A 14,890-nucleotide genomic window follows, 5' to 3' on the forward strand; every position below is an offset into this window, starting at 1 on the left:
TACGGTCACGACAATAAAACATTTTAAGTTGGAAATAAACAATTTCAATGCATATTATGCTCTATTATATGGAATATCCTGGTTGTTATTTTCCAGCGTGTTGGATTTCGTAACATAGTTTGATTGCAAAACATGTAAGTCCTGATTGAATTGGAAATTACAGCCCAAGTTAAATTCTCTTTTCCATTGGTTAAATGAGGCACGTGACTGGATTGGAACGCATATAATAAGCTGCCGATACACGGCTACCTAAATTGAAGACGATTATTTATTTGATAAAATTAATGATAATATTTGTATTTTGAAATTGACAATGAAGATAAAACAGTAATAGGTGAAGATAGAAACAGACGGTGTCCATAGATATCAAGGTAACCATTTTGTAACTCTATTTATAACCAAACCAACCAGTTTACAGTGACATAACCCACTAAGCATTGACGTATAAATATATACAGTACTAGTAGTTGTACGGGTGACCACTAGTGTGGAAAGGAGTATAATCCATAGTTTGCATTTTTTGTTGTTTTTTGTGATATTGTGATCCGTATGGGCGGGTCTCTGGTTACAATATTATCATTGCATATATAGCAGACCTGATCTGTTGATTTGTCAATTAAAGCTGAGATTTCTCTTATAAACTTAAAATAGTAGGGCAATATGTCCTTCACCTCTCATTTTATTTGTCCTCTTTTAATTAGGGGCCACCTTTTAATAGTAAACTTTCCCAAACAGTAGTAAACCTTCCCCAAATACAATTTATTTTTTTCACCTTGCTGCAATTAACGAATTATTTATCTTTATTCCAGCTAGATTCAGTGAGTAGGCTACTAGAAAACTTGAGGTGTTTTCACTCTTGGTTGCATTCTCTGTTAAAGTTATCATCAGTTGCTATGCATTATGGGTTGCTCAGATCAATAAAATGAAGGATCTTTCTCTAATTTCAACAAATTCAATTAATATATTTTGAGTATGGCCCTTGATCACTGTGATAAATATGTACTGTCGTCTTATCAACCGGTACTCAGAATTTATATGCATTGTTTAAATTAGTGAAACAAATAAAGTTGATTCAATTTCAAAATTGCTGTTAATTTATTCTTGTGTTGTGGCCCTTTGGAAAATCATGTGAATTTTCTATCTTCAAAAGTTATCATCTGATCTGTTTGAAGTTGAAATCTATATAAACTGTTTCAATTAGTTAATAGTTTCTAGAATTATGGACCATGCTCACCTTAAGAAGTCTTTTAATTTATTCTTGTGTTGTGGCCCTTTTGAAAATCATGTAAATTCTCTATCTTCAAAAGTTATCATCTGATATGCTTGAAGTTGAAATCTACATAAACTGTTTAAATTAGTTAATTATTTCTAGAATTGTGGCCCATGTTCACCTTGAAAAGTCTTGTTGCCATCTTTTCTACTGGAAATTTATATGCCTTTTTAACTAGTAAAACGAAGAATTCTATTGAAATGAAAAATGAAATGAAATTGGGTTTAACGTCCTACTCTTCTGCACCTAACCTGGGCTAATTGAAGACGGGCATACGCCATACAGTGTGCTATGAGGGAAATTTTGCCTGGGCAGCGGCGCTACGGCCTACTCTTATATCGAATTCCAACTGCCAAGGGATCTTTTACGTGCACGCCAATGTGTAAAGGGGAGAGTTCTATTGAATATTTAATTAATTGACCAAGATTATGTCATATTTATGTGCTCATCTTGTTGAGGAACGAAGGATATTATAATTATACGATTGCTTTTTATCTAAAGATCCACAAAGCACAATCTTTGTGGACTGCTTGAACTATTTAATTGCTGTGTGTATACCCCCAAAAATAAATCTTTCTGCACAAAGGTTGCTCATATGTCCCCTGTGTCTTCCAGTGATGTATGTTTTACTGCCTGGCAAACTTTCTTCATACCAAAAAAGAAAAATGTTTCTGCACGAAGGTTGCTCGAACGTCCTTCATCTTCATTAACCCTGTTGGTACAGAACAGTAAAACCCATTTCATCTGCTCGAAGGTCCCCTGTCCTTTAGTGGCCAAAAAATAATGCATCTAAGTTAGAAGCAATGTCACCTTAAATACTTTAGTATTAAAAGATTCAGTACAGGGCTTTGAGCTTTCATTATAATTGTTTACAGGAGACCTTTAGATGGCAGATGCTGGCAATGGCAATATTATCAATATGGTTCCAAAAATTAAATCTTTTATTTTTTAGATGGCAAAGTCACCAAAAGATATACATTTCAGTGTTGATCTGAAAGAAGCAGCTGAAAATCAACTTAATTTTCTTCATGAAATAAGTTTACTACGGACACTTGAAGGAGGACCAGTATTGATTCAAGCAATTCATAGATATTTAAGCCTCTGGTTACCACTAGCAGCTAAACATCCTAATGAAATTCTACCAGCACCACTCGACATACAATGGGCATGGCATTGCCACATGTTATCTCCAGTTCAGTATGGTGAGGACTGTATGGCATTGGTTGGAACTGTAGTTGATAATAAGTTGATGAAACCAAATGAGAGGAAGAAGTTGTACAGCAAGACCCAAAAATACTGGATTGAAGCTTACCCAGATCACCCAATTGAAATTGATCTGAGCGGCGGATATATTGACCCAAGATACAAGACAGTGCCTAAAGTATCATATGATATTGAAGCAGCTGCTGGTAGACAGAAAGTGTTCTTTTATCAAGTTGCCCTGCCACATTATCGGGATTCCAAGTTTTTGAGCAATGCTTTGTTAAGATACAAGAAATATCTTTTTCTGAAACAAAAGAATCCAGGAGTTTTTCTTGTACCCTGTTATGATATTGATTTGATATGGCATTCTCACCAACTTCATCCAATAGCTTACCAGAAAGATACAAAAGCAATCTTAGGACGAATCTTTAATCATGACGATACTGTTAATGACAGAAATGAGGGATCAAAACTTTATAATGCTGATCTAGAGACCAGGCAGATTTGGAAAAACACATTTAATGAGAGTTTTTCGATGTATGGGGCCATGTACCGAGGGGATCCACCAATGGGAAAACTGAATGCCATGGGTCCAAATGACATTTGGCTTGTGAGTACAAAAATCGCAAATGTAACTATTGATTCCATCGAGCTTTCCTCTATTCCACCATCTGTTAAGAAGTTTAAAGTGAAAGTGTCTATGGCATCAAATCGTGCAGATAAAACTATGGTGGCAAGCTTGAAAGGACCCAAAACAGTTTGGAAGGACAAAGAACTGTCAAAATTTACTTTTAATTCAAGATACACGAATAATTTAAAGTTTAGGCTAGAAGAAGTTACAGGCTTCCTTTGTATGGGGAGTAGAATAACACTGGGTGAGAATGTTTATAATTTTCTGCCATTAGTGGAAGCCATGAGCAGTTCCAACAGAACATTTAATGCATGCATCGGGTTGGAACAGTCAGTCAATTTGACTTTTAACGGCACTATTCAGCCTTCTAAACTCGGACAATGCCTTTTGTCTCTGAAATCTGGTGGATACGAGAGATGTGTGATGCCAGAAGATATTGAATCTATGTGGGGCCCAGTTCCTTTGACTAAACTACCACCAGGAACAGATAACGTTTGTGAAGTAGCCTCACATCAGTAAGTATAATCCAGACAAACTACATTACCAGTAATTAATTTAACCTTTCAGTGAAAATTATTGTGTTAACTTCTGACAGATTGTGAACTACAATAATATTATTGAGGAAAGTTACAATATGTGAACTACAATATTAGTGTGAAAAGGTACAATCTTTCAAATAGCACAAGAATCATAATAACCACTCAAATCACTCAAAACTAGTTTGCTTATGCAACTTTCTTTATTAATTTATATATCATATGTAGGTGTATTTTGGTTTGTTATTAAATCATATGGGTTTTGGACATACATATAACTGCCCTGACCCAAAACAGCAAAGTAATTTGGCAGTTATAACCAAAATGTCTGGCCGTTTTGACTAAATTGTGGCCATTTTGACCAAAGTGAATTTTGGCTTTTAAGGTTTAGTGTCCTTATGACCACATCCTAATTGTGCTCAATATATTTGTGACCTTTCTTAAGACAATGAACAGCAAAGTGTATGACAATTTACATATGTCTCTTTACAGATTGCACAATCACAAGATGGAACTTTATTTCACAGCTCGTATTATTCACTGCCTGCCTTTGCTACAATCAGCTATTCATGTGTTTTACAAAGAAAAGATGACAGTGGTTGGTCATTTGGTAGGTTCAGATCAACTTCCTCTACCCTCATTGGTAAGTAAGCTTAATCCATGTATATATAGAAAGCAATGTCTCAAATAGGCCTGCAGCCAGAATTTCTAGTGTGAAGTTTCGTTACATGGTACCACCAACTACAATCTTCCACCTGTATAAAATAGATGAACATATGTTTTTTAAAAAATGTGATTAGTTCCAAGCAAATGCTCTAGTTACAATATCGTCGCGCTAAACTGTGTTTAGCACTACAATTGATACAGTCTAAGAGGCCTCACGCAAGTACAAATAGGTTCAAACGCACAATTGTCAACACATATCATTACAGTTTGTATTGAGAAATTCTATCAGAAATAGTGAAGACTGGACCCCTTAAATAGTTACCGAACCATTTTTCGTTGCTGTAACGCGTTCTACATTTTTGAAGCGATATTTCTTATAATGTACAAGCCGCCATGACACCACCCAGGTGAAATCTCGCCAAATATCGCATGTGTTAACTTCGCTGACACTGTTGGGAACTATGTTCAGGATGTCCGTTATCTCCCCCACGGTCTCCAACTGTAAAATCTCTGTCAGCTGCAAAGAGAGACATGAGACATGTGCCTAAGTTTCACTGTATAGTAAAATTGTAATGGCCTCCGAACTTCAGGGGGGGGGGGGGCGCGAATGGTTAGCGCGTGTGTGTTGTATTATAAGGTCTATCATTAAGTCAACTGGCGTGATTTCGATTCCCAGGTTGTACTTGACAAGGAGTAGGGTCGCCTGTCCAGCCTCGTGGGTTTTCTTCAGGTCATCCGGTTTCCTCCCACTGCTAAAAACCCCTACACGCAAGCGAATTATTGAAATAAAATTGAACCAGGTGTTAGTCCCAAAATGACCTGGTTTGTGTCGAGTGGACGTTAACCCCCATTTCTCTCTCTCTCTACCGAACTTCAGAGGCAAATAAAACTAATGGGTGGTCATCAAAAGTCAAATTAAGCTTATCTTGTGACTGGAACTAAACTCTCCAAATACATGTACATGTGGATCCGTCCCTTACACATAATAATGTATTTTAGGTGAAAAAGCCAGAACTGTGTATAACATTAAATCCAAGACTTGGTGAAAGAGCTGTTTTGTTGAAAAATCACGCTGGTGATTGGGGCATAGTTATTGGAAGATGGTATGGTTTTAAGAAAGGTGTTGCTGGAGTAACAGGTGATATTATTATTTCTTTTTTTAAAAAAAACAATCATTACAAACTTGGAGAGTGGGAAATACCAAAATGGAAGCTAATTATGTCATTATTTCAAACAATAAGGTGCCAGCATGCTGTGTCTATAGAAACAGTGCATGGTTCTTTTAGGACAAGTTTTGCATATGAATAAGCTAATAGCCTTGGATTGGAATTGAGTTTGGGCATTCACACACATAAATATGTCCATAGTCAGTTATTTTAGTACCTTTTGAAATAAATATGTGTTGTGGACACTTTAGAAGTCACAATTTTTATCCGATCTTGAAACATAAAATGTATGTTTATATCTTGGTTCCTTTCAATATTTGTGCATATTAGACCGTACATTCCGGGATTAAGGCCCCTGATTGTATCAAAAGTAGCATTTTGTTCTCTTAGCTTATTCTCTATCCAACTCCTGCAAATGTGGGCGTATCTTGTTTAGCAACCGCTGATTTTCCAACACATGATGAATGCCATGTCCAACATGATGATTGTGTTGAACTTGATTAAATTGAATTTTCAAGAAAGAACTTTTTATTTGCTGAAATATTTAATTGTACACTGGATTTATGTAAACCTAGGCGATTTCAAACACATTGATAAGTTTTTGATAACCATAGTTAGGGATTTTGCTCATAGGGACAAAAAACCCCAGACTATTCTGTAAGGTGGCTCAGGCAGTAAGTTTTGGGTAACTAGATTAAGTGTCATTTCTGTGATGTAGACATGTGTATACACTATAGTACGGAACATGTAATTAATGTGTGAATTAAACAAGTAGCTATTTGAGTGGACTGAGCTAGTAATCAATTTCTGAAAGCTAAAAACATGTCAGCCACAAGGAAGCATTTGCCCACTACTGGTTTTGATATATTTCATATTCGATCATCGTTTAAAGGAGCTAAGTCGCTAATATTTGGGAACTAGAAATTGACACAAATGGGTTGCAACGCATACAATAATGTAATATGAATGTATATAAATTTATTTACATTCAATCGTTTCTCGTTTTACTGTAATTTCTAATCAGTTAGTTTCGGCGAAATACTCCAGTATTCTCAATCGAATTTCAATCTCTAGCGTCTGGTTTTCCCAGTTTACGCTGATAGTATTTATTGGGCATGCTCTCCAGATAAGAATATAGCGTCACCATTTGACATGACTTGTGGAATATGCCTAGCCTCGTTTTTCGAGCCCCTTATTACAAATAACGCTGAAACGCATTATGGTACACGATTCGTGTACCAAATGTTAAATGTTTATTTTGTCTTAAATATTGGATATCAGAAGGTTATCTTTTCCCGGTAAGATCACAACATCAATGTTGATTTAAAGCGAAAAATAAATCGTGTTTTCAATGTCGCAGATTTTTGATGATATTGAGTTAAAGACTTAGCTACTTTCAGTGGCATTATTGTCCCCCGCCTTTCGAAGAAAAATCTGTCTGTCTGTCTGTCTGTCTGTCTGTCTGTCGTCCGTCCGTCCGTCCGTCTGTCACACTTTTTGGGTCACAATAACTCTCTTTCTAATTGAGCTAGAATGTTCAAATTTGGTGTAGGTGTTTATTAGGTCATTGCCTTGATGGGGTTCGAAGATGAGCATTTTCTACTTAGGGGAGGCAGAGATAGTCAATTTGATTGGTTGATGCTTTGGGGCACGATAACTTTAGTTCTAATTAAGTGAGAGTGATGAAACTTGGTGTATAGTTTCATTACATCAATACCTTGACTAAGTTTGATAATGAGCATTTTCTGCTCAGGGTAAGCAGAGAGATAAGCAATTTAATTCGTCGAAACACAATAACTCTCCTTCTAATTGAGGTAGAATGTTCAAACTTGGTGTAGGCGTTCATTAGGTGAATGCCTTGATTGAGTTCGATGATGAACATTGTCTGCTTAAGGTAAGCAGAGATAAGCATTCTGATTGGTTGATGCTTTGGGGCACGATAACTTTGGTTATAATGAAGTGAGACTCTGAATATAGATTCATTATATCATTACCGTGACTAAGTTTGATGGTAAGAATTTTCTGCTTAGGCTAAGGAGCGATAAGCAATTTGATTGTTAAAGACTTTGGAACATAACAACTCTGCTTTTAATTGAGGTAGAATGTTTAAACTTGATGTAGATGTTCACGAGCTGAAGCTAAGCAGAGCTAATCAATTTCATTGGTCGATGCTTTGGGACAAGATAATCTTGATTCTATCTGATAGAGAGTGATGAAACTTGGTGTATAGTTTGATTGCTCGACACCTTTGAAAAAAATAAATGTGCGATTAATTAATATGTGTCATCTTTTTATTTTGGGATTTCGGCGGGGGACATCAGCCTCACTGTTGGCTTGTTGTTTGTGTTTTACGATGTTACATACAGCTACTACATTGTAGTGATCTCTTGTTTATTTCTAGGAACCCGCGGCAAAAAAGGTGTAAGAGGGATACCTGGAAATCCAGGAACTCTGAAAATCAAGTTCCTTAAATTTCGAGAAAATCGTTGGAATGAGGTTATTTTACCCTATAATCAGCAGTCTTTTTCTTTCCATCTTGGACCCTTGACCCTGGACTTGAAGAGAGGACTTATTGGTATTGCTGGTGGTGAGAATGAAATTGCTGAACATATTGGTTTAGCGTTCAGTGTATCATTGTTGCATGTTTTGTGTCAGCCAAGGCCATCAGGATGGAAACCTGGAACCTCAATAAAACCAAAAACAACTAGCCGAGGAAGCAGAGCAATTCAGCCTTGCCCTTCGGAAGATATGGCATTTATTATGGCAGCAGGTTTTTTAATGAGCACTCCTTCAAATTATCATATCTCTACGACCTATGGATTGAATGCCTGTGCAGGTTGTGGTGGTGGTTTTGGAGGGGCTGTTGGTGATGTGTCTGGTGTGGATTGTGGAGATGGTGGTGTTGAGGGTGCTGGTGTGGATTCTTGTGGAGAGATTGGTGATGTAGGGGGTGGTGATGGAGGTGGAGGTGCTGCAGGTGGCTGCGGTGGTTGCGGTGGTTGTGGTGGCTGTGGTGGTGGTTGCGGTGGTGGTTGCGGTGGTGGATGTGGAGGTGGTTGCGGGGGTGGTTGCGGTGGTGGTTGTGGTGGTGGATGAGTTCACAATGTACTCAACAGACATTGAAAATATATTTCATATTTTTTACATCATGAAGCAATTTGGACTAATTTGCATACCAAAATCTGGAAACACTGTTTATGTACAATCAAGGACATTCAGAGTGAACTTAACAAAACAACTTTACCCATAGACAATCCATGCAGTGTTCTGATGAATGGTAGTCAAAATCTATACCTCCTGAAAAGTATCAGCTATTCTGGATTATTTTTTTTAGAATAATACACATTATCTGTAGTTAACAACATATTAACATTATCTGTAGTTAACAACATATTACATGTACATCCATTTCAGAATAATATTTAACAGGTGATTACCTTAATTATATGGAGCAATTAATATTTTTATACGCCCATATTTTCATGTTTTACGTATATTGTCGTCGGCCCTGTCCGTCCGTCTGTCCACAATTTGTTTGTGGACACTCTACAGGTCACAATTTTTATTCGATTTTGACGAAACTTAAGATAAACTTAAGATCTCCCAAAGCTCTTGGTTCCTTTCGATATTGGGATATATCGGACCATAACTTCATGGATTATGGCCCCTGATTGTATGAAAAATCACATTTTTAGCTTGTGGACACTCTGAATTATGGTCCTTGATTGTACGAAATATCGTGTTTTTAGCTTGAAGTTCCTCAAGATGTCACAATTTTTATCTGATTGAAAATAACGTTTGAATATTTCACTGTTACGCCCTAATGCTGGCTGAGTTTGAATTTCATGAAAATCGGACCAAAACTGCCAGACAAAATGGCCGCCCTCATACGCAAATAGTGTAAATATATGGTATATCAAGGTTGTGGACCCTTTAGAAGTCACAATGTTGATCCCATTTTGATGAAACTTGAAAAATATCTTAATAACCCAAAGATCTTGGGTCTTGTCGATATTCACACATATCGGATCGTGACTTCCTGAACTATGGCCCTTGATTGTATGAAAAATCGCTTTTTGTTTAGCCTGTTCTCTATCCATCTCTTTCAAAATGTGGGCGTATCTTGCATTGCAACCACATGTTATGTTTCTTATAGTATGTTATATACATGTACATGTAAATCACATACTTTATAATTTCTTAAATGACTAGACCTCTTTAATCTTTTAACACTAAAACTGTCGATTTCATTGGATTTTATGTGTTGATTTGCTTTGAGGGATGACAACCTGTTTTTAATCCAAATTTTGCAACCATGGATAAAGCCAAAGTTGAGAGGTAATAAATTACATGTTCCCTGTCAACACAGTAAGACACAAAAATGGAATTAAAATTAGTGAACAAGCCAACTTCATCTTAGTTTTTCAAAACAAAATTTTAATAGTGTAAAGCATGTCCAATCCCTAAATGAATAACAGATCAATCAACACAATTCAATACTTTATTTTGACAGATATCAATGAGATCATGTTTAATGGATCAATATGCCTGTGCCTCATAAATGCTATTTTTAAGAGATAAACATGTAAAACTACATTTTGTAAAGTACAGATTATATTTTCTTAACTTTTGTAAATTACCAGGTATTCAATATGTTACTGTTAATGCCACATTATTATTTTACATTAAAGATGTTTTATTAATTGACCTGTTCATAATGTGGTGTTATGTATAAATTGTAAATTACCAGGTATTCAGTATGTCACTGTTAATGCCACATTATTATTTTACATTAAAGATGTTTTATTAAACATGCATTATGCAAGAGCTAAATCTGATTATTGCAAGTCTTAATTTAGGCTTCAGATGTTATAGAAATTATTAATTAGATCTTTATTTAAACAACAAGACCAAAATCAACTCTGTAGACCCACGGATGGCTCGGCTACAGCTCGGATTTAAATAGGATTTCACTAATTGATTAAATCAGATAAGGGGTAACCTGATGAAAATACGTCTGTTAGATCGAGGCTAAATGATAGAGTGTACTTAGCGAGGCCGCTGTAAAGCGTTTCCGTATGCCATTGAAAACTTTACTTGATAATCGAGATATGTAGGTGGAGTTAACGCCTGTCAATCAAACGATCAGCGAAGGTGAATACACAATTCGCTACCATTTCTAGGCAAATATTACAACGATGATAACTATGTTCAGAATAAAGTAATTTGACTGAATTTTTCAATATATTCTTCTTTCATCATCTACTTTTGAACTGTTATAGCAAGAATGGCCAACTCTTTATAAAAATCTCCCATAATGTATCTTTAATTGACCTGTTCATAATATGATGTTATGTATAAATTTCCTAACTTGTTTTTTATGGTAACATCAGCAATGGCCAATATTGATTGAAGATTCTACTAACTTTAGTTAATGTCTAATCTCGAAAATTGATGAACAGGGCCTGTATTCAGTTAATTGCCTTGAACTTAGGCAGAGGGTCAATGGAACCGAATTTCGTAATTTTCGACTATCCCATGAATTGGACTGTTGACAATAAAATTAGAATAACAAAATTCAAGGATATCTTTAATATATTACACAATTATGTTGATACATGTATGACAATCTGCACATCTAAAGCTACATCGGGCTCTTCCTTTCTAGAAAGAGTAATGGTAGTCTCGGACTGCATAAAACTGGTACCAGATGAATTGAAACCTGATGCGGGCCTTTAATTTTATTGAAAGTGGTTTTTTTTTTATCATCATGCAGAACCCTTACCAATGTATTTTTATTCTTATTTGACACTTGGACTAATATGTTTAAATTAGTTTTAGTTTTATTTTGTGAGGTTCACAGCCTATTAATTTATCCAGATGGTTTGGTGTGTACCAGAATTTTATTTTTTACATCTTGTTTTTTACATTTTTATATAGTTTATTGACAATAATTGTGTCAGATTTCAAAATATTTATTCTACACTTTTTACTATTTATATTTTACTTTTTTTATATACATGTAGAGTCTGGGTATAGACACATCATTTGTGGGAATTATAGTTGCTTTTAAGTGCACAATTTTGTAATATGATTTGAAATAGTTAATAATTATGTGTTCTACTATCTTCTCATCACTGCATGTGTAGTTTTATATTATGTTATAGTATTTTTTATTCAAAGTTTAACTAAATGCCGTGCTACAGACAATTACGCCCACAGATTCTGAAAATTGGGTCATACTGCACTCAAATGTTCAGAAGAGCTGTACAAGTAACAATAAGATAATTAAATATATCAATATCTATAAAACTGGAATCATTTGTAATATAATTGTATAATAGTTAAAATAAAATAAACTTCAGATGAAAGCGTTAATAAAGATGGTTAACATTCATACACTTTTAAAAATAAATGTGTGAAGGATTCAACTGAGGGACTGCTTGTAATAGCAATTGGGAGTTTATTCCAAGTACACTAAGGATAGACAGGGGCAATATTATTAAAACATTTGTATGTAAATAATAAAATCTTAAAATCTATGCATAAATAATAGGTGAACATTTATGTCATAGAGTGCAAGTGTAATATGTTCATGTGTTTTAGTAACAGTTATATGGCAGACTGCAAAATTTTACACTCTCTGATATTTACCAATAAGTTTAGGAGTAGGGCAGCTAAAAGTGAATTCAAATTGTCAAGTTTTGAGGTAAGATAAATGCGTGCATGTGTTTTGGTAGCAGGGGGTTCACCTTTTGTCAAATGTGAAAACTTTTAAAGTCTCAATGCTGGATAGAAAATGATTAAAAATGTGAAAGTAAATACATTGCATGACAAAGCAAAATATCAAACTTCTAACCATCGAGTCTTTTGAAAGTTAGAGCCGATTAAATTTAATAATAAGTGTCCATGTTAAAAATATTGATATATTTTTTTTAAAAATGTGGCTACGTATCCGGAGCACGGCATCATGAAATCGTGTACTGATATTTTATTTGTGATTTTTGCTCAATGTTTTATATGTCCACATTTTATAAGTTAGTTGTTGTCCCTTGTTATGTACTTTTATTTCTTTCATTGTATTTATTGGATTTTCTTGTTTTATAAGATTATTAACCTTTTGATATTCAAAAGTACTATGTTAACAATTGCTCTTACAAATACATTTTTTATTGGGGGTAGGAAAACAAATCATCATGGATGTAACATTCATTTCCTGGCAACTTTAACTTAATATATGTGGCATTTTTTTCATCAGTTACACTTTAAAGCTGGGGACTATCAAAATGGGTCTGTCTGTCTGTCCATTACACTTTTGGGACACAATAACTCTCCTTCTAATAGAGCTAGAATGTTCAAACTTGATGTAGGTATTTATTAGGTGAATGCCTTGCTGGAGTATATTTTCTGCTTAGGCTAAGCAGAGATAAGCAATTTGATTGGTTGATCCTGTGGGACATGATAACTTTGGTGCTAATTAAGTGAGAGTGATGAAACATAGTTTCATTATATCAATACCTTGACTATTTCGATAATGAGCTTCATAACTTTTATTCTAATTGAGTGGTGAAACAGTGTTCGATTATGCATGTGTCATCTGATTATTTTGGGATTGTGACTTGTTTCTATAAAGTATAGACAACAAATTTTAATTTACATATGGACTTCATGGGTAATCTCTGTGTTGTCTGTTTTAGGTCAACATTTTTTTATAATTTCTTTATATTTTAATTTTTAATTTTTCATTCCCATATCCCTCTCCATTGGTTCACCCCTTCGCCTGTCAGTTCAAAATGCCTTGTTGACATCTAGAAAACAACAATATTATTATCCAATTAGGCGACAATATCTATCATCCAGTGGTTTTAAATTCATCATGTGATTTTATGTCCCTTTACAACAAAGTCTTGACACTCTGTAGACTGCAATTATCATCATTTCAATATTTATATAGGTTGTCTAGTTATACAAGAGAGAGACCTTTATTGATATCAACCATTCCCCATGATAACGAGATCCTGTCAGCACTATGAATGCCACAATTAGCATTCAGTCTTTTTGAATCTTAATTGTTGTAGGCCTAACATGAAGAAGCCTTCGGTTTTTATCAATATCTGACACAATCAGATTAATACACAGATATTATATCGTTTCGTTTTTTATAGTTCAAAATTTTGTTTTACTTGTCTTTACTACACCAGGATCCGGAAGAGTTGTTATATAACCCACGTTCTGGATGATGTGAGGGATTAGCCAATGAAACGGCCTATTACGTGAGTTCTTGGCGTGGGGTGCACTTAACTGTGCGTAACCCGCTAGAAACATCAACACTGATTGGTTAATCAAATGTATGATGTCTTAGGGTCAAAAGCCACTCGTATGACCTCTGATGCGACGTCCCGCTACAACTGGTCAGATCTTCATGTAGTAGAGACCATTGAAAGTATAAAAAAACGAAACGAAATATTTATTTGTACTTTAATCAAATTGTATCGGACATTTACCTTTTTTCTGTAAGAGTCCGCATTGAACTCTACATCTTATCCAATATTTATGAATGTATCTCATAATGAAACTGCAATGTTCCATTTGTGGGTGTACTTCATATTCTTGTGGGTAGGTGCTTTGTTGACGCACAACCTATGTTTAAATATTGAATCTATGCTTGTGGGGTGTGTTTCATTTCCTGGCAACCTACATTTAAATATTTTTATATATAAAAATCAGATATTTTATGAAAGATATGATAACACTAAAGGCAATAATTGTATGTAAATTAAACTGCATAATTTTTGTGTAGCTTGATAATAGTTTCTTTCATATTATAGATTAAAAAGTGTGTTTAAAATAATAAAAAAATTCACACAGCCTCCAAATTTGTTTTTTTTTTAGGTTGTCCTATATCCCTGTTAGTACTTTAGTCTTAGTTTTAACAACCCTAAACTAAGTTTGCTAACCGTCTGTATTCTGGTTTGCCCATCCAAAAGGGGAAATCAGTTGACTATTATATTAAAATAGGCTTATCTTTCAGCCACGTTGCTTCTAATTTAGATAGAATGGTTAAACTTGTGTAGGTGTTCGTTAAATGAACTTGGTCCTGAAATGACCTAGTTTGTCTTGAATGGGCTTTAAACCCCATTTCTTTCTCTTTCTCGTTAGATGAATGTCTTAATTGACCGAGTTCGAGTCTTCGGAACCTGCAACTTTGATTCTAATTGAGTGGCCGGATGGTCAATGTGTGCGCTTTAGATCATAAGGTCTGTTATTGAATCCAGTGGCCTAGTTTGTATCCCAAACTTGTACGTGACACGGGGTATGTCACCGCGGTACCTAACCTCGTGGGTTTTATCAAGGTTCCTCCCACTGCAAAATACCCCTTTATTCAAATAAATATGTATATTATACTCCTGAAATGACC

The 14,890-nt window shown here is 35.0% G+C and overlaps 1 protein-coding gene across 1 annotated transcript; it reads left to right on the forward strand.

Annotated features, from left to right (window-relative positions):
- Nucleotides 1-218: 218 nt before the first annotated feature.
- Nucleotides 219-14,342, forward strand: LOC126827654 (uncharacterized). The gene is made up of 5 exons (XM_050557096.2): nt 219-371; nt 2,223-3,619; nt 4,133-4,283; nt 5,306-5,444; nt 7,874-14,342. Exons 2-5 carry the CDS (start codon nt 2,223-2,225, stop codon nt 8,566-8,568), a joined length of 2,382 nt encoding a protein of 793 aa, XP_050413053.1. The 5' UTR covers nt 219-371; the 3' UTR covers nt 8,569-14,342.
- The last annotated feature ends 548 nt before the right edge of the window (nt 14,343-14,890 follow it).

This window comes from Patella vulgata, chromosome 7, assembly GCF_932274485.2.
Source record: "Patella vulgata chromosome 7, xgPatVulg1.2, whole genome shotgun sequence".
NCBI classification, from domain to species: Eukaryota; Metazoa; Mollusca; class Gastropoda; family Patellidae; genus Patella; species Patella vulgata.

Excerpts from the sequence above, each read along its gene's own strand:
- LOC126827654 (XM_050557096.2), top strand. The coding sequence starts at position 2,223 with ATGGCAAAGTCACCAAAAGATATACATTTCAGTGTTGATCTGAAAGAA. Across the intron at positions 3,620-4,132 it reads TGTGAAGTAGCCTCACATCA|ATTGCACAATCACAAGATGG; the intron begins GTAAGTATAATC and ends GTCTCTTTACAG. Across the intron at positions 4,284-5,305 it reads AACTTCCTCTACCCTCATTG|GTGAAAAAGCCAGAACTGTG; the intron begins GTAAGTAAGCTT and ends AATGTATTTTAG.